The 20627-nt window shown below is 43.3% G+C and overlaps 1 protein-coding gene across 2 annotated transcripts in view; it reads left to right on the top strand.

The window, feature by feature from the left end:
• Positions 1-3380: 3380 nt before the first annotated feature.
• SYAP1 (synapse associated protein 1) overlaps positions 3381-20627 on the top strand; it is a 159535-nt gene continuing 142288 nt past the window's right edge. The window contains exon 1 of one of the 2 annotated variants that reach the window (XM_085622231.1): positions 3381-3735. In XM_085622231.1, coding sequence (XP_085478357.1) covers positions 3531-3735 — 205 coding nt within the window. In that variant the 5' untranslated portion in view covers positions 3381-3530. The remainder of the gene's footprint in view (positions 3736-20627) is intronic. The other variant, XM_085622232.1, reaches the window with a different exon arrangement.

The following is a 20627-nucleotide window of genomic DNA, read 5'->3' on the forward strand; positions in this document are numbered from 1 at the left end:
CAGTGATATTGTGTATGGTGCCCTTGTTGTTTAACCTGTATGCCTGTGCTATGTCAGAGCACAGACTCAAAACTTCTTTAGGTGCCGTTCCAATGCTGGTACCATTCATCAGCTCCTCCCTTTCTGTCGCTGACAGAACGATCTTTTCCTCTTCCAGGCTTGGTTTCCGTAGAAGCCACTGTTTGATGGTACGGGCTGAGTTATGTCCCGCTTCCTTTTGAGGCTTATATTTTCCATTCCAAGGCAAAGAAAGTGTCTGAGGAGCTAGAGGAGTCATAAGGCCTGGGATCTCCGCTGTAGTTGAGAAAATGGCTGCACCAGGATCTTTCAGCAATAGCAGTCTGGCGCCATCCTTTGGGTTTCTAAACATTGTTGGAATCGGTGATATTAAAGGGCTTTTTTGCTTGATGATACAGCTTTCTGCTTCTGTTTTTGAGCCTTGTTTTTTTTTTCTTACTCTGCCTGTCGATCTTAATTTTCTGAGTGGGGGTCTGTCTAACTCTCCGCGATCTCATCTCCCTGAGTTGTCTGACCTCTAGGTTTTTTTCTCGAAAATAGCAGGTTGGAACTTGACTGGTTGACTGCTTATGAAGTTATACAGTCAAACTCCTAGTTGGTGCGCCCTGAATTCTCAGAGTAGCTGATATTGATTGTTTATCAACTCTGTTGGATTAATCAGGCCACTACGATTTTTTGCCGTTTTTCCTGCAGTTTATCTATACTTTTCCTTGCTTTTCTGAGGCTCCTGTTGACTGCAAGGGCAGGATGCACTAAGAAGGGGCGTAGGTGATGAACCTCCGGACAGTGTCTCTGAGGCTGGCCAGAGATGTGAATGTGGCGTGGATGAAAAGGGGGCAGTCTGAAATCCTATACCCCCACAGAGCCTCTGCCTTCGCTTCGCCTCTCGATTCACCTCTCCTCACCCCTCTTTCAACCCGTCATGGTCTCAGGGTTATTCGGCGTCTGACCCTTACAGCGGTGTCTCAGCACGGCTCACTACTCCTCACCCCGTCTTTGGCTGCCGTCAACCCTCCTGCTTGGCTTAAATCACTTAAGTCACTTAAATCACACTTAAATCACACTTACTCTGGCAGGCTGGTAGGTCCTTGTGATTTCACGATATATACAGTGGATTTGCCGCTGCCCCCTTATTCTCAGGGATCACCGTCTTGCGGCTCTCCCAGACCAGGCTTGTCCCCGTGGGCTCTTCACGACGTCCACATCACGACGTCCACGTTCTCTGCTGCTCACTGCTGCTGCAGCTGCTCTGCTGCACTATCAGCAGATCCTGCAGTTCCTGCTGTTTTTTTTGGGGGGGGGAGACTCTCGTGGCTCCTGCTGCTGCGAGGGCACTGGCGCGGCACCTGCCACTGCGGAGGCAAAAACGCGGCTTCCACTGTGAGGGGGAGACTCACGCGGCTCCTACCGCTATGGCACTGACGCGGCTCCTGCCGCTTCTGGGACACTCGTGCGGTTTCAGGGCTCCGAGGAGAGGTCCTCGCACCACAGCGACTCCTCGCAGCCACAGGCAACCCCGCACCACCCCCGCTCCAGTCCCGCTACCACTCGGCGGCGGCAAAGAACCGCGGGCCGGCAACGAAAAGCAGGGAAACCGCAGCGGCACCGGCAGCCACTAACAGCTTCTGGCTCCAACTGGGAACAGCTGACCGGAATTCTCGTGATACCTAGACAAGCCTCTTGCTGAAGGGGGCTATCAAGTGATGTTGTACTTAAACATTTATTTTATTAATTAATTTTAAAACATAATTATTCTACACGTTTACACAGAGCAATACACACATATAAGTACATATCTATAGTACAACTAAATACTTATATACAGAGGGATATGCTGTATTTTTCTGTTTGCGTATGGGGCCTATGTGGGGAAGAGCTAATTATTGAGTAGTTTTCTGAAGATAAGGTAGTTGTCCGTGGATCTTATGTTGGGGGGTTAGGAGTTCCATCGTTTGGCTGCTTGAACAGAAAAGGATGTGACACCCATGGCTTTTATTCTAGTATCTTGAAAATTTGAGGCAAGGTGCCACTCTAGAGCGGAGGTTCCTTTGTGGAATGTGTTTGGTAATTTTATTCCTGATGTATCCATGTATAGCTTTGTGGGTGATACAAAGCAGCTTGAACGTGGATCTTCTGGCAACTGGTAACCAATGCAGGGCGTTCAAGGCAGGGGAGTTGAGGTCTTGCGGTTTGATACGTAGTAGTCTGACACCCGAGTTCTGAATCCGTTTTAGTATTTTCATGGTCATTAAAGGTGATCCATGGTAGAAGCTCTTGGTGTAATTGAGTTTCAACAGAAGAAGGGAGATGGTAGCTTGGACCTTGTGTGGAAATCCCAAATGGGGGAAGATTTGTTGCAGAGTTTTTATAGTAACAAAGCTTGATCTTGCTAGTCTGTCCACTTGGGCATCGATCGATAGCTTGGAGTTCATGGTCCAATGTTTCTCATTTCCTTCGATACTTTAGGCGGTGATCCCAGTTCATCAGGCCAGGCGGCGAGCAAGTCATGTTCCCAATCGCCACACGTGAGTATTTCCATTTTGGAGTCATTCAATTTGAGATGGCTTCACGTCATCCATTGATCAACGGCTCTGAGACAACTGAAAATTGGCTAGTTTCCAATGTCTTTGGGGCATTCCAGTTGAAGGAGTATTTGCTTGTCATCTGCATAGTTATGTGCACTGAATAAGTGACAGAGATGACTTCCATCTTGGGCAAAGTGGCATTTTGCACAGAAATGTGGCCTAGTTAACAAACATTAGAAAAACACACTTTTACTTATACGAAATTTGTTTTAAAACCAATCACAATATATGTCTGTACATATGAAATCGTGTTTTTAAATGCATGCATCATTCTGTTAATATTGCCAAAAAGATACAACTACTAAGAATCTTTAATAACTAGGACTCTCACATGGTATGAAGGCTAGATCGCCATCTGTGATGCTGAAAATATGGTGCTGGAAACCAAAGTTCGAGACTTGGGGTCATGTCCACATCACTTAATCTACCCGTGCCGGAATGTGTCGTAACCGATGCTCATGAAAAGTGCTGCAATACTTAATTAAATGAAAAAAAATCAGCGAGAGATTAATTTCTCAGGCTGAATGAGACCTGTCACCGCTTCTACGAAGTGTAATCACATTTTTTCTATTTGTAAATCGCAGTTTAAAATTAGCAGTCATCACAAGAAGAGAACTGTTTAAAGTTTAAAAAAATATATATATTATTAAGGTTGGATCTTCTTTGAAAGTCATAGTAACCTATGGAACTTTTCCTTTCTAAAATGGTCGCCAGCAGATTATATAGACATATGGACGTTGAGCGGTTCGCTTCAACGCGTGTCCTTCTTCTTTGTTTACTGCACTGTTCACTTCCTACTGTGACTTCCTGAATCCGGCTGCCGCGTCATATACACAGAGAGCTTGTGAATGAGGAAGTGAAACCAACAATAACAACCATAACAAGTCCCAGCAACAGGCGCGTGCACGGCGCTCACAAACCGCAGGGATGCTGCGGGGTCTGGGCAGCTGGCTCGGTCTGGAAGCGGAGGAGCACCCTGCCCAAAGTCAGGGTCAAGTAGAGTCTAATAGTGGGGTAGACATTCCTGAGCAGCGGCGGCAGCAGCCCGAGGAGGAGGGGAGCGGAGACCCTCAGCGGCCGAACGACCCCGATGACCAGGAGGCGCTGCTGAGCCAAGCCAAAGGGCTGGGGAGTAAGTGTCACAGTGTCCTCTGTTATTGTGGTAAACTTCGGGAGCGGCAGATCAGCACGCTTATTTTGGGGGTATATACCGGGGGCCGGTGGGGAGGTGCATTGGATCCGGGGCTTTAAGTGGGCCGGGTCCTGTCGGTGCTAACAGCAGGTGCTTAGACGGGTCGCTATCGGGCTGTCCGTTTTTACCCTTATCCTCAGGATGAAAACAAATAAATATGAATTCTGCAGCAGTACGACCCTTCGCTGCCTTAGATGTAACTTCAAAGAGCCTTCTTATAGTTTTTTTACAATCTAAATATTTCAGTACGAACGTATATTCAATATGCTCTACAACGTAGCCATGGTTGTTGCTTATTTATCTTATCTTATGTAACAAACAACCATTTGCAAAACCAATAGTCCTGGCTTGTTACTTGTATTATATATTTGGGTGCGATAATAGAAGCATCAGAATACCAGTCGGGCTGCACACTATGCTAAGCACAGATTTTCAGTTTACGTATTTCTAAGCCACGTCCTTAATTACATAGGCCACACCCCTGTGAGAGACCCCCCCTCCCCCCACCTTAGTGTATTTCATCCTACTTGAAGCCCTGAACTGGTTCAAACATAGTGGAACCACGCATTTCACGCAACTGACCCCCGGCCCTTTCAGCCGATGTCATCTTCAATTTACTTTTTTGCATCCTCCACATAAGCTAGTTGCTTCCCTTAGATTTAAGCTGGGTACTTTTAGTTGGTTACACGTTTTCCTTCCTCACACTCCCAGAAATGAGTGATCTCCCACTATTTCCAGTAGATTATCTCCCTCAGAAACACTTAACCCCTCTCTCCTTCGAGTCCTAGAAGGTGGAGTGTGAGGGATCTACACGGACGCATTTCGAATCTTCTGTTTGATTGCTGTGATCAGACATTTTTTCTGTTCAGTTGATGCGATCTCTTGTTCGCAAACGTCTTGGACAGGAATAGAAAGAATGCACACACCCTTTCTTTTTGCCGTTGTAGGCGGATCTACTGTCTCTGAGAGGTGTTTTACTGTTTGTGTATCCTAAACATGTACGAGCTTTTCAATGTTATACGACGCAGATTTTACTGTTCCAACGTGCCTCTAGGCTTTTAGTATTCTGTATTGCTTATCTACACGGTTGGTTATGAACAGAGATTATTTAAAGGGCAATCTGCGTACACATTATTCCCTTACCAATTGCATAGGGCGCTCGAATACATAAAGGTCAATTCCAGATTAGGACCTTCTTCCATCAGCACAGCCCATGCTATTTATATTATGCATTGTAGTTGTACAGTTTGTTCCTTTTAGGCCACCGCTGTACTATGAAGTAAAACGTCTTGTAGGGCTTGACGAACCGTCTTGAATGACTGTTTTTACACACATTAAGGACTGACACAAGAAAGAGACAGTTATGAAAACAGAACATTAAATGTACCAAATATTCTTAACCACACACATAATTAGTGTTGGGCTGGGATTTTAAGGTTCACAACACTTATTGCATGCACAATAGTCAGTAGATCTCGCCTACAACAAACTTTAGTTGTTAGTTGTTGCAAATACCTAATGCGTTCTGTACCAGAATTTACAGTGGGCGTCCAGCTAGCACATTGCTTACCATTGGTTGGATTTCTTTTTAATCTCATTGCTTGCTTCTTGTTTGACGGCTTTCTTTCCTCCTGTTGTGCTCATCCTTCCACTGGAGCATAGCCGCTTTACCACATTTTTAGGTCTCGCCTGATCCAGCGCTTGCGCTGATCTGGCCAAGACATTTTGTATACAGGCTTTTCAAAGTGCTGCCGTGGCCTAAAGCTTCAGTGCACGTGAACGTGCACGCGCGCAGCGCCATGTGTCTTTCCTGCGTAGCACGCGATCGTAATCGCGATCACTTTAACTTTCGCGGCCGCGTTGCCAAAGCTTGTGTATGTTAATGCTTTTGTTATTTAAAATGCAATAGGCCTCGCCTTTTATTAAGTTAAAGCCATTTGCTTTGCTAATAGCAAAGGAAATGGCTTTAACTTAATAAAAGGCGAGGCTTATTGCATTTTCAATGCTTGTCTTGTGTTGTTACTCAGTATCTTTTATTTAGTCTGTGAGCACTGTTTTCTTGAATGATTTCTCTTATTCCACCCACAATACGAGATCTGGACCTGGAAATCCTTAGGCAGCATTCTAAATTGGTCGGCTATAAATAGCACAAATCCATGTTTTCATTAAGCTCAGCCACATTCTTTCAGCGCTTTGTATTATACATACATTTCACGTTACTGTTGTCTTACCCGTTTTTACGTCAGCGGAGGCGAGGTCTTTATGTGCAACGTAGAATGTCACTTTCTCTTATTTGATTGTGCCTGAACATATACTACTGGTGGTACCTTAATGCAACACGTTTTCTTCTGAAATCTTCCCACCTGCCCGTCTTAAAAAAGGAGTTACAGAATCCATCTTATGAACACAGACCCGGCAATTTCTATTCTTAAACAGTTTTTTTTATTTACATTAACAACACAGATGCACACAACAATGCCATCTGCCTCCCGCAGCCCCCTCCCGCCTCTGTGCTTTAGGTTTCAGCACGGCACCCTATTTAAATTAACAACCCAGGTGCACACAACAATGGCGAGCTTTAGGTTTCAGCACGGCGCCCGTCTGAACATTTGTTCAAGCAACTCGCATGGTGACTTTCACTTCGCCAAACACGGGCCTGTAACCGGGGCCCGTAACTGAGGCCCACTACTACAGCCCGCAGCTCCTTCTGCTGCTTTGGACTGCTATGGGCCAGAGTGCCGCACAGCACCACTCCACAGCGCCTCAAGTCATCATTATGCACAGCGCTGCTTCCGTTAATGTCTCATGTACTGGCTGGCGTTACCAGTTCTACTATTAGCCTTGCCCATATCCACATTCATACAAGCATTTGCAATGCAGTAGGTCTCGCATTTTGAAAACTTTGACCTACTGGCATTAAAATAACAAGGCTTTTTATCATGTGCACTTTGTACTTATATGCCTGCAGGTTTTCAGAAGACATAAATAAAAGTAAGTCATTTACAATGCCAATAGCTCAAATTTAAGCAAATGCGAGACCTATTGCATTGCAAATGCTTGTTGTTTGTTTGAGTTGTATTCTTCCACTGTTTTAATTCTTGGAAACTACTTGTTTCCTCTTGCCTTTAGCACTCCATGGGGGTGTAAGGGTTTTCTTTCTCCTGCCCCCTCGCTAATGTGTGTTGCTTTCTCCTACTCACCCACACCTCCTGTGTTCTCCCTTTTCTTTTCCTCTCATCAATTTCTTCCTGTTGCTACAGGGACCCTCTTTTCTAAAAGAGTGCTGTTATGCACATTTTATTAATTTTTAAGTCAGACTTGACAAGGCAGGTGTCTGTAAGACCTATTGTTACCAATTATCGAATATACTCCGAGTGGACTTAGGCTGTACCCCAGAAGTGTCCTCTCTCATTTCATGCTTCTAGCTGTTTGGTGCATCATTCCACCTTCTCATCCATCACACATTCCATTCTCTGGGATACATTCATTGTACACATAAAGCCCTCTGTTTCTGTTATTTTATCACTGCAGTAGGCATTTTTAGGTCTGACGTTAGCTAAGACCATGTTATTTTACTAAAATGATATGTATAATATACTTAAATGGGGAGTGCTTTCACCCGAATTTACACATTGAATTAGTGTTATCTTTGTCTGTTTTGAGTTTTATAATTTTGCTCCCCTAGGCCATTTTAGTATCGAAACAAGCATTTGTGATTCAGATCATATAAATCTACACATTCTTAAGTTTGCACTGTTAATTAACACATTGCCTTCTTCTTGATAGTAAGCTCCATGGCCCTGTTTATTGAAATCAAATCCTTTTCTCAAATGTACAGCCAGTATTTGTTCCGGCCTTTGTTGGCATGCAGGCCTGGGACGCTTTAAAGGCATATTTGGCCTCTCACTCGGGTGTGTAATTTAATAAAATATCTACTTGTCCATGGGGTAGGTTGCTTCATAAATCTACTTGTGCTGTAACAAAATTCACTTCCCCCCCCCTTGGTGCCATGTAGTGCAGCGACAAATTATGGCAGCAATATCATTATATAAGAGCTCTGATATAGCCTCTCCGATTATGCCAGGGCTCATACCATAGTAGTGTTTGAATACTTGTAATCCCCTTATGTTGCCACGTTTCCACGAATCTACGTACTGGGGCTGAAGGTAGTGGTAAGCAATAGTTCCAGGGTTAGAATACCCTTTTGAGTCTTTGCAAACCTGCTAACTTGCATGTTTTAAGGGTTTTCAACAACTCTTCTCAAATCTTTTCCCATACTGAGAAGTGTTGGAAATTTACTACTGATAATGGCAGACGTAAACCTTCTTCCAGAGTTGGGGGAAAAAATTGGTTGGAGGGAAAGTGAACTTGCAAACACTCAGGTTTTTGCATGAGCAAATTTACACATTCATATTTGCTCATGTTAAAATGCAGTTCCCAAATATTTTCTAGGAGTACTATTTCTTGTCCTACTTCTGTAACTTCTTGGGAATTCACGAAATCCTTATAGCTGCACTTAATGCAAGGACATATACCATGGGTGCACTGTTTAGACTTTCTTTTATAATTGGGCCCCTAATTTGGTTTGGCGTTGACTTTCACCCGTGTGTGTTTGTTAAAATTATGTGTCTCTCTGTTTTACAAAAACCATGCCAAAACAAGTAACACATTGACAAAAGTAAAAAGCTGACCATCAATTTCAGACCTACTGGCTTTGCCAATGCTTGTTTATTTTTGTTTCCAACCTTATTGAAACTGGTTACACTGATTTTCCATTATGAATATTTTGGGGCAATACTAGCATGCATCAACACGTTACTAAATGATGCTGCAAAGAAATGGTACCTGAAATTTTACAGCAGTTTAGCAAAATGTTTTTTTTTTCCTGCTTTCATTTTTTTAAATTATCATTTTATTTTGAAAGCAAAGAATCATCAGTCTTGCTTCCACGTTTCTGCAAATATTTGCATCAAATCAGAGCATTCTGTTAGCATTATACATAGCCTCATATTGCTAAATTTTGAAAACGTGTGTACACATTTTTATATTGGAACCACTGGCAGTAGTGCAGTCGGAGCTTACATTTACTTAGAGCACTCACTCTAATAAATAAGCATTGAAAATGCAATAGGTCTCGCCCTCGTTTATGTTAAAGCAGTCCTGTTTGTAATTAGGCGGCTTTTTAGATTCGCTTTTATTAGTGTTTTTCAAACGTTCATGTACATAACATGCATATGTATGCATATATGTATATGTATGCATGCAAATATTTGTATTTATGAGAGGTAGAGATAGTAGAGAGTGAGCAGAAGTAGAGAGTGAGCAGAAGTAGAGTGAGCAGTAGTAGAGAGTGAGTAGTAGAGAGTGAGTAGAGAGCATAGATATGTATGTTTGTATATGTATATTTGCATCTTTATAGATATTAAGATGTATATTTATGTTTATATCAATAAACAGTAGCTGAATTTGTAGTTCAAAATTTGTTTATTACAATTGCATGTGTAGCATTTTTATTTATTGTAGTATCTTTCCAGCGCCAGTCGAACGTAATACGGTTCTTTCACGCTGAACTGGAACTTTGACTTTCATAGAGGGGAAAGGTGTGTCTAAAGCGTGAAGTATAAACGACGTGGAGTTTGTTTCCTGTGCCAGGAGCAAGCAGTTGAGAGATCTTTAGAGCTGCGCCGAGATTTCCCAGTAGACTAGAGTTTTGAAAGCCCGAGAGGATTGGGGAAGCCTCAACTCAAGCCTGGCCGGAGTATCTCTTTAAAATGTCTGTCTGCACGTTTTGTTTCTGAAGAGAAGTTGGTTATTTTTTTGTGGATTGGTAGATCATAACGTTTTTCAAATTATTGTGCCCTTTTGAAACAGTCTTGGGCAATGTGCTTAAGAAACACTCAGGGAAGCTCTTCACAGAAAGGGCGGTGAAGAGTTGAAGGAAGCCGGCGTGAGAGAGTAAATTGTCCACATCAACAAACGTCCCCAAAACCTACAAGCAGGGGATGTGAAGCCCCATCCCACATACACACAGTGCAAACAACCCCACACCCGATACACACAGTGCACACAACCCCACACCCTGCATACACACAGTGCACTGAACCCCACACCACGCATACACCCAGTGCATTGAACCCCACATACACACAGTGCATAGAACCCCACAGCCCGGATACACACAGAGCACACCTCACTGTCAGCGTACATGCTGTGTAGACATGAAAGAACACACGCAAAAGTATTCGATCTACCCATGTGTCCCTCATCTATGCACTCAGACTGCCTTTCGCATTATCTACGTATCTGTCTGTCGGCCTGCGTGGCGGCTTCCTGCCCACTATCGTGCCGGTGTAACACTTTGCAAAGGGAAGGCCGCGGGCTGGAAGTATGACTTCAGGGGCCAGTGATTTAGGGCCCTGCGTCGTGGAAGCATTAATAACCCTATTTGCAAGGAGCCTCAACAAAGACTGAAGCCCTGACCCCATGCAGCTAAGTGAAGGTCTCATTAGCAAAACAATGCACAGCTGATGCGAGCGCCTCTTCCCCCCGCGGACATCTGAGGTAATGCTGGACACGAGCAGGCGTCGAGGAGGCCAAGAACTGCAGGGGTAACGCAGAGTTCAAGTCCGAGGCTTGAAAACTGGGGTCACCTTTCCACAAGCTAGTATGCGTGGTTTAATATCGGACACAACATTCAGCCACATAATACCATCAGACATATGTACACTCGAGGGCCACGTGTTCAGCTTTATAATTTAAATAACCATAAACCAATTTACAGTTCCCGTTAATATTTGTAATCAGATGTGCACGTAAAGTATTGCATTTCGTACAGACATCTAGGCTGTAAATTGTTGCGCGCCGGCTTCCTTCAACTCTGGGTTGCACTGTTTAAAGTGAAAGCACGCCGGAGCCAGAGTTGAAGGAAGCCGGCATGAAAAAGATGGCGGTGGACTGTCCACTGTCCCAAGGACCCGCGCATGCTGTCTGCTTTGGACAGATGGCGAGAGCAACCATCTTTGTCCATGCAGGCGCGTGCATGAGCACACGGGGAGAACTAATTAGAAAAGGTCCTCTCTGGCGAGGGCAGCGCTTGCGCTGCTTTTGCCAGGCGAGACCTAAAAAGGACATTTACTTGCAAGCAGGTTAGGCCATGAAAGGTACAGGCTGTGCAGAGATTTACTGTCAGCCCTTCAGGTAAATAGTATTGATCTTTTACAGCCTGGGTTGCGTCATGGATTTCCCTCACGTCATCAAACCATTCTCTAAACTGTAAACAAGGGGGGTGGGAAAGCTGAAAGGAGCAATGGCAGGGTGTCTGTGGAATCTATGAGCAGCACATCACAAAAATCTTCATAGTGGCCAGAGCGGAAAAGCCAGGGACTCCTGGCAACACAGTGGGCTCTTTCGTCCCTCCTAACCTACTGACAGAGGTGAACAGGGCTATCATATTATTAACAGACTCTGTGGTACCTATGTTATCTACCTCAAAACGATGAAAGCAGGGCACAAGTCCTAAAAAAAGAAGTGGGGGGACGCTGATGTCACAACAGGAAGTGATGTCACGAAAGGTGGCTTGCACCATCCGACTCATTGCTTCCCATCGCTCACTCCTTAGATGCGATTGCATCAGAGAAGCCAGCGCATGAGCAGCCTTCTGAATGAGCTCCGATGTCCACCGCGTGGTACCCCGAATCGAGCCCTGGATGAAAGGCTAAATTGGCTTCACTCCCTCCACGTTAATCACACTTTGTTGAAGCAGGCACTCAACCTACTTATTATGCAACCAACTGCATGGCTGTCAAAGAGCTCATGTCTTGTGAGACACCGGCATTTCTGTCTTTTCAGTCAGTGGTAAATTGCACTCTGGAATTTGGAGTTTCTCTTTGTAACACTGGGGAAAGTGTTGGAAAATGCAAGCTGCAAAGTGCTTTTTGGCTAATAGATCAAGAATGGCGGGAAATGACCAACATGGCCTGCGTCCCTTAGCAGCTATGTAAATACTACATAGTTGCTACCTCTGAACTTCTACAAAACACTATTCTTTCTAGCCCTCGCTTTTTCTTTTCTTATATAAATCCTTTTTCTAAAGTTCATTCATCCAAGCAGCTCAATTAAAACCCACCCGAAGTCTACAGTTCCCAGAAAGCATTAAAATGCCAAGCTAAAGTTCAACACGGAAACCATACTGTCTCTGCGGACATGGAATAGGGTGAAATCAAAAAAGCACTTCAAAGAGGGTGAGCAAGCCTAATCCTTAGTTGCAACCGTGTCACATGAAAGATAACAATCATTACATGCTTCCTTTTGTAGAATACCTTTTTAAAACTCCTCATGCAAGACCGGGAAACATCAAGTTTAGGTAAAAGATGCAAAACGCGGGAACAATCGAATGAGGGAGTATAGTAGCACAGAGGAGGGTTTTTAGACAAACACCGCTGCTCATAAACTATTCCAACAGAGACAGCTTCAATCTTCCCCCACATTCGTTGCCCAATACAGGTCAGAACATCATGAATACGTACCCTGATTTTGCAAGCAGGACAACGAGCGCACATTTTTTTTCAACCGTAGCAGAATTCGATTTCCCAAAAACATGAGAAATTAAAAAAGCATTGGCATAGCCAATAGGTCTCGCCGTTGGGACATTATAAGTGGTTAGTTATGCAGCGAGGGTAGGAGACAACTGGGGCTGTGCGCTCAGGTACTCTACTCGGGGAGGGTAGGGTACACTGCTGCTTCTGTGCGTAATTTTTTCTGTCAGGGGAGCTTATTGTGTGGACGCCCTCAGTGAGTGCGGAAAACGTCTTCAGCTGCTATCATTTGGTCGTGTGTAAAATTTTAAAACATAACTGCCTGGGGCCTGCATTTCACGTGTGCCCCCTTCAGTCTGAGATGTATGTTTGACCATAATGTCTGCGTTAAAAGCGACACTAAAGCCCCAATAATGCAACATGCTACTGGCTGAGAAGTAGGAATGCCGATGGCCCATCTCATGCTTTGAGCTGGTTGGCAGTAGTATAAAATCAAAGCAAACTAAACCTCTGGGACGTACAAAGTCTGTATTTAAGAGAAAGCTGGTGACATTTGCAGCAAATGGAACACGTCGGGGTCTGTGCTCGTTCCGAGCCGGTGTAATACTTCTCATGTTATTTGTTTATGGCTCCGGCAGAGGAAAGGCACAAGGCATTTTACTTTTTTTATTGAGAACATATGGAGAGCGTTTATCACCATTTGCTGTGGGGGAGGGGCTAAACGGTTTTATGAACTAATTTGTAACTCTAAACTTTTTTAATCAAGCGCACGCTGCGCATTGTACGGCGTTATTATCGCCCACGGGCCCCTCTGGCTAGCGGAGGCTGAACTCTTATTGTCCCATAAAAGATAGCTGTGGGGAGAGGGAGTAAGTGTGGGAGGGGGGAGGGATGGAACAGCCCTTTGAATATGTTTGAGCTGGGTTTGAGGGCCCTGAGAACTGGCGCGTGCTCTTTGGGCTGCAATTTACTGCAGAGAGAAGGAGGTGGAAATATCACTGTATATCGTGAACTTCCGAACCTCCCCCGCCTTTCCCTGGCTAGCATGCTAGAGCCAGTCTCCTGCCGTCATTTATTAAAAAAAAGAAATGCATTCTGGGAAGTGTAGTGTCTTCGATTCATTTGAATGAAAACCAATGTGACCAGTGGCCGCTGCTGTGTGTGTCACAGCATTATTTGAGCGGGGGTGAGTGAGCGCAGCGTACGCGCTAATTAGAGGAGGGCGGGACATAGCCTTTCAGATTGTATTGCAGACGCACTCAAGGCACGAACAAGTACGCTCCCCTGAAACAAAGACGGGTTTCAAAGAAAACTCTCATGCACAGAAAAACCATGTGTGATATGGGACAGAGATCCGCCTGAAAACACCGCCAACCCCAATCCTGTGATGAGACTGTTTAGCAAACACAGCAGCATGCAGTCTCGAGGAACACGAGAAACAATAAACCAACGAGCGGCCAGACTCACAGACAAGGGGGCCTTTCTGAGCCCCCCTCCTCTCTAGCTTTAGAGTGGTAAGGTGTTGTCGCACTTTCAAATTAGGGGATTGGAGGGGTCCTCACTAGTTGAGCCACGTGAAAGATACACTGCTCTGGTTAATGTCTTGTCCCTGAACACAGAGAGCTGGAGTGTGCATCGCTTTGTAGCTGGTTTCTGTGAGCTAGGCAGTCTGCTTCTGTGCTGAAGATGTGTTACTTTACACATATTTACTGAAAGAAATACCGCTTCTTGAGTTCCTCGCTCACTGCTAGCGCTGCAGCAATACCAGAAAGAACATACACGGCCAGGAAGCAAGGAGGGGCAGGAAGCAGGAAAAAGAGAAGGCGCAAGAGTGGGGGCGAGTGAGCGCGGCACATATTTACTGACATGTTGGAGGTGGTCGTGATAGATACAATATTTCTTACTAGACATTAGCGGTTTTCGCCATGTTTGGATCTCATCCTCCTATTGATGTTTTATGTTGCTAGCAGCTGACCTAATGCAAACTTTTCACTGCCTTCAAACGTACCCGTGCTGCCTTCTAGTGGCAAAGAAGCGACGGGAGCGCTCCCCCCGACGGCGCTGTGTGGTGACGCCTCCAGTGAAGGTCTCCCTTAAAGGAGAAGTGCTCAAAACGCAGCCCTGGATTTATTGTGGTAAATAGATACCAAACAAGCGGGCATGTACAGCACGTTGGCCTTGCCGGAGCGAGCAGCAAGGCCCGTTAAAAGCTACCATATGGCGCCACTCACTCTCGCAAGGCAATCGCCAAACGTGCATGCGTTGCCTTTGCAAGCAATGCAATGCGTGCACGTTTTGGCCTAAAAAGCGTATCGATTTCAAGAAGTCTCATCCTATGCAGGACATGCGTGCTGCATAGGCAAGACCTAAAAAGGCTTTCAATGAATGCACCATACATACAAGTTTGAGCAGCATTAACATTTGAGGCAAAAATATTACATGAACTGCAGACAGTGCCCTTCCCCGATCAATAATGTGGTACTGCAATCTGGCAGCCAAAGGGTTTGTGCTGCAGGGGGTTGGGCCTACTTGTCCCAAGGACAAAATTCACATAAAAATGTGTTGCCATTTACCCCAAACAATATGTCTTGGGAGTCGGGCTATAGGAATTCAACATCCCTGCTCACTGTAAGGTCTTCTCCTTGGCAAAAGTTGTGCTTTCTACACAAATTGAAAGGGCTGAATAATACAGCGATTAATGCTCCAGCTGCGTACCTAGGTATGGTGAGTCGTATTTTCTTGTCAAAGGATTGGGATCTCAGGTCTTTATTTATAATCTGCGGTCTGGGTCTCTGAATTATATATTGATAGGGGGTTTCAGCCAGCCCTCTTCATTGATTGTTCTCTTAGTTTGTTTTTTGCGATTTTTTTGTCACACAGTACAACATAGATTATTGAGCAATGGGTCAGCTCACTCCAGCGACTTGCTAACTTCACTTTGTGGCAGCAATCTGCCATCTCACAATCACTTGTTTGTATGTGCGTTGCTAAAAGTAAAAAAACAAAAACCCTATGACACAGATTGGGCATCTCGCATAACTTTTTTAAAAACTTTAAGCTGTGCAGCACAGCAGCTCACACCACTGTGCAACATCTAAAAAAAATTGACAAAGCCAATAGATTGTGCCTAGGCGAAATCTATTGGCCTTGCCAATACTTTTTTTTGTTAGGGGTAATAGTAACCATTGTGGTGTTTGCCTATGTCTGCGTCGGAATCGCTTGTGGGTAATACAATTTCAAAGTATATGTCTACTGTTCTGTGCTAATATGACGTAAATGTGTCAGCAATATTTCCACTGCTCTGGTAGTCAGCATTTTATAAACACTATTACCCAGGACTTAGAGCAGTCCACACGCCTTCCCGTAAAATGTGCTTGCTAAACTTATGAATTTAGTGATGGGGCAACTGTTCACTAGTGGAAACGAGGCTGGTTTAATATCCTCATAATGTGTTATTTTTTTTCCTTAGTTCACTTTGACTGGGCAGACCTAAATATGCCATTAACACAGATGCTGATAGACCTGATGGTATCCGATCGGCCCAATTCACAATGGTAAATTTAGACCAAAAGTTTAACTTTACACCTGAAGTCTAACTTTACTACTTTTCGTTACTCACAAAGGTAAGTTACTACTAGTAAGTTTACTAGTAATAAAGTTACTACTAATCAAATTACTAGTAGTTCAGTTACCACCAGTAACTTACCTTTGTGAATACCAAAAAGTAGTAAAGTTACACTTTTGGTCTAAGTTAAACTTTTGGTCTAAACTTTGACTTAGGCTGCAAAGTTAGACTTTAGGTCCGAACTTAGACTTCAGGTCTTAAGTTAGACTTTTGGTCTAACTTTACCTTTGAGAATCAGGCCATAGTATTTGGACTGCTATTTCCAATCCTTTACAATTACTCTATGAATTTTAAGTGTGTAAGCCAAGGTTGAACATACAGTCGTGGCTGCCTTTTAGGGCTCATTTCATGATAGAAAAGTCTATGTTGGGCATCAAACTGCCCATCTTGGTTCAGGCAAGCCATTTTGTATTTCTTAAAGCTACAATCCCCATCTGGCAATAAACTGGATGGCTTTCCTGCTAAATAATTTGAAAGCCTCCCTCTTTAGGGTAGTCGCGCTTTTCAGTTTGCACTATGGTAACTCCTTCAACATGTTATGCTCAGATCGCCGAACTAACTATTATCCAGAACCAGTTTAGCCAGTATTGCCTTCAGCTTGAAATGTCACATTTACACTGGCCTTACCTTGAAAAAACTGCATTCGATGTTGGTGAAGTTTCAAGTTAATGTTGTCACTCTTGATAATCCCAAAAAATCCAGCGAGAAAAAGGTTTCCAGTTACACTAAAGAATCTTCTTCTACAGATCGTCCAGGGATCTCAGATCCTACATTCCAAGTCATAATTCCTCAAGCTACACCAGGATATCTCAAATGTCTTACTTAGCTCTGTCTCCCACAGCCCTCCATGGAGAGCGGGATACCCTTCAGTTTCCCATAAAAATAAAGACATGCTTGTTTGACAGGTATTTTTGATTTAACTGATTTTACTGGACCTCTTCAAGGCTTTGTTTAGTTGCTTCTTCCCGCTTAATTCCCCTCTGTATTAGCCAGACTTTCTACCTGCATTGCTTCCATTTCTCTGGATGCCTTTTTTAAACTCCATATTCTGCACTCTGAGGTGCTTAAACAACGGCTCAAGTGCATTTTCATGCCCAATAAACATGGAAACCAAATGGGCGTGTAGCAAATGTAGGATAGGTATTTACTTGTATTTTGGAACCTACGCCAGAAAAACAAACACCAGAGACAGGTGATTAAAGAGAGGATTTCGGAAGAGATGAAATACACACTGTGAAACACAGGTTTATTATGCACAATAATACGAATATGCTGTGAAAGCCCCTCATATACTGAAAGACCTAGCATACATGATCAAAGTGGCAGGTTATTTGTTTATTTAAGGACGAAACCAAGCAAACAATATTATCTTGTATTGTAAAATTTAGTTAATTGTACCATCTGACTATATGGCATTAAACACCGTTAGGGGCTACTGTTCTATCTTACAGAGTCCTGAGACTTCTGTTGATCCAGAAGAATAAATAGCGACTTTCTAACAAGTCAGGACTCTCTAGAATTACTGACCATGGTAAGTTTGGTTTGTTGAGCCCCTTTGCAAACATGACCTGACATGGGTCATTTCATTACAGAATAAATCTAAATTCTAGGGGTGATGGAGTTCTTTAAGAATTTTATTTGGTATATAGAGAACTGATGTATCCTTTTATTTTAAAAAATGTCAGTCAGATAGCTATCCATTTGTCCGTGTCGTAACATGCACTTGTTGCGTTTTTGCTATCACATAATCAGCCAGCATTGCTAATCACGCTGACTCCCCTCTTTGCATTGAAATTCTGAGTGTGATATTGTTAGAAAGGTTGCAGGGTATTATCAAACAAGAAAGGCTATCATGTAGTGACCCAAACACCTCTTTTTAGATCGAGGTTTAATTTTTTAGGTGAAGGAATGCTTCAAAGTGGAACTTCACAATAATTTCTATCAAAATGGATTGAAAAGGAATCCAGACCTCTCACTTTTTAAACATTTTAAAGGTCATTGGTTAATAGTTGGAGTTAATGCTCATGCTGTTTTGAGGTAGATGGTCACCTTACTGGTGTACTTAACGTACCCGTTTTATTTTTGTGAAACCCTCAACAAGATTAAAGACTGTGTTATATGTCAGGACTGAATTCCAATTGAGACTAATGCCATCCCATCAGGAGACTCTCATTACTTTAACAAATAGACCAAGCTACTTGGGAATTAGAAAATTTGCCATGTAGACTCACAGTCAGCTAAAAAAAGAACTCGCTGTGATTTCCTCTTTGATTTACGTACATAGCAAATTTGAGTAAAATGATTGCTCTGCAACTACTGCCCCGTTCTAGTACATACTTTTGAAAATGTCAGTGAAATATTTTAAAGACCTAGTTAAAGTTGTTGGCAGATTGATTTGTGCGATCAAGGGCCCATGTGTTTTGTGCAACAGGGCAATGCAAATGATCAATATGCTAGCTTAGGTATAACAAGCATTGGCAAAGCCAGTAGGTCTCACCTACAAGAGCTATTGACAATGCTATACAGCATCTGGCTGCTTGTGCAGCATGGTTTAAAAAAAGAATCCATGATATGATGATCGGGATGCCACGTCATTTTGTAGTTTCGCCCATGGTAAAAGTGGTCTTTTAAAGCGTTGCATGAAAGCGCTTTTTAGTTTAAAAAAAAATAATAATAATTTAACTGATGTGAGGGTGGTGGTTGAAGCAGCAGGGGTGATGAGGCAGAAGCGACACAGTGAGTGTAGGCACCACAGTGGGTCTGGGAAGAAGCAAGATGAGGGAGAGAGAGCAGTGTGGATAGTAGGGGGAGAAGCACATGGACGAGAGAGAACTACATGAGTGCCAGTGGGGGAGAGAAGTACATGGATGAGAGAGAGCAACAGGTAAGGGTAGAAAAGTACATGAGGGAGACCGCCGGAAGTCATATGAACTCTCATGAATTGCTTACAAAGTTTCCTAAAAGCAAACCGAGGAAGCATTGAGGTTAGCCAGTCAAAGAAATGGTAAAGAGGCTATGCTCGAGGGGAGGGACAAACACAAGATGGACATGCTGAAACAAGGAAAACCATCTGGTAGAAAGCAAGCACATAAGAGTGACAGTAAAACCAAACAGTGATAAGCAACGGGCAGGTTGCAAGCCCCTGTATGTTCTTAGTAAGCCCACAAAAATCCCCTTCACAAACATACAGCTTACGCAGTATGGTAAGCTCGATGTTAACAAAAGAGAGCATAATAGCTCCTTGGGATATTACAGAATACTTCCTAAGATACTAAAGGAGTTTGAGGAAGTGGCCAGCTCTGCCAAGAGCCTGCTTATTTGCTTGTCAGACGGATATTTCCGCACACCTGAATGAGGCAAATGGGCAAATGTTCCACTTCACAAAAGGGGAAGTAGGACGACGGATAGCAGCTTTGTCTGTTCAGTGTGATTTTAATTAGGAGAACGTCTATGGAATGCATTGCAGACAAATGCAGAGAGGTAGTGGAAGCAATATGAGGCAACTTAAAAAGAAGGGGGAAAAAACCAAACACTTTAGAGTGCAGATATTCGGAGCAACAGTTCTAAATGGTAAGTGGGGTCTGAAAGGTCACCAAGAGTGATCACGGATTTATTGTATTTAAGGACTTTAAAGTGACCGTTGTGAAGAGAACAAATGAAAACCAGACGAGGACCAGAGAAGTTTTTACAGCTGCACCAGACAGACCATTGGTAATATCTCACCTGGAATGTTCTGTCCTAATCTGGAGGCCACCTGCGTAGAAGCAAAATACCTGGTGGAGACAATCTGGGTAAAAGCCATAACCTGATGTATCTTGTAAACTGGTGTTTTATCAGAAGAACACGAGCCCACTAATGTGTATGTGAGCACAGAAAAAATAGCCTTCAGAGGATTATAAAGCTACTACTTTTTGTAAAGGAAATTAGCGTTGGATAATCATTATTATTGCTAAAAACCAGAGGTCGCAATATTGACCTGGAAAGCGGAGTGGTGTATCAAAACAAAAGTAGAACACAGCCCTGTAACGGAAAAGGCATTGTGTAGTCTATTCGCAGAACTGACAGAAAATAAATAGCAATCAAACGAACAAAAATTCTATTTGTATATTCTTGTCCCTTAGAAGACCAGTTCAAGATAATGCACTTTAGTTGGGTAGTGTAATCCCTTGTTTGAGCTGCTTAGTTTCAGCATGTAGCTTTTCTTTTTGTAAAGCACTCTCGGAGCCATAGGGTTTTGCTTGCACAGTAGCAAACAGCAACAAAAAAAGTTTCTCTTTGCAGCTTTTGGCGATGATGAACTTTTGGGCAGCGTGGGGGAAGCAACCATTTTTAAATGATGGGCCAAATTGTGTGTTTTGCTGTACAATGTACAAATACATTGGGAAAAATATCCAGAAGTTCTAATGGGGCACTGTTGACATTTTCCTGTACTGAACCATACCCTCCATAAACATGTTTGAAATTTCACCCTGCTGAAGAAAACATTGGACATTTTTGGCAAAATAGTTCATTTTTCATAACATTGTCCCAAAAATGTTACTGCAGAGCTACAGGGTATAGTTCAAGAAATTTGGGTCTTCAATTTTACACCACGTATCATTTCTCAAAACGTGTTTGCTTACTTTTTTTCACATCAATATTCCACTTCCTTTCTTTTTTCTACCTTTTTCGGT

The sequence above is a fragment of the Triturus cristatus genome, chromosome 8, assembly GCF_964204655.1.
Source record: "Triturus cristatus chromosome 8, aTriCri1.1, whole genome shotgun sequence".
In the NCBI taxonomy this organism is placed as follows: domain Eukaryota; kingdom Metazoa; phylum Chordata; class Amphibia; order Caudata; family Salamandridae; genus Triturus; species Triturus cristatus.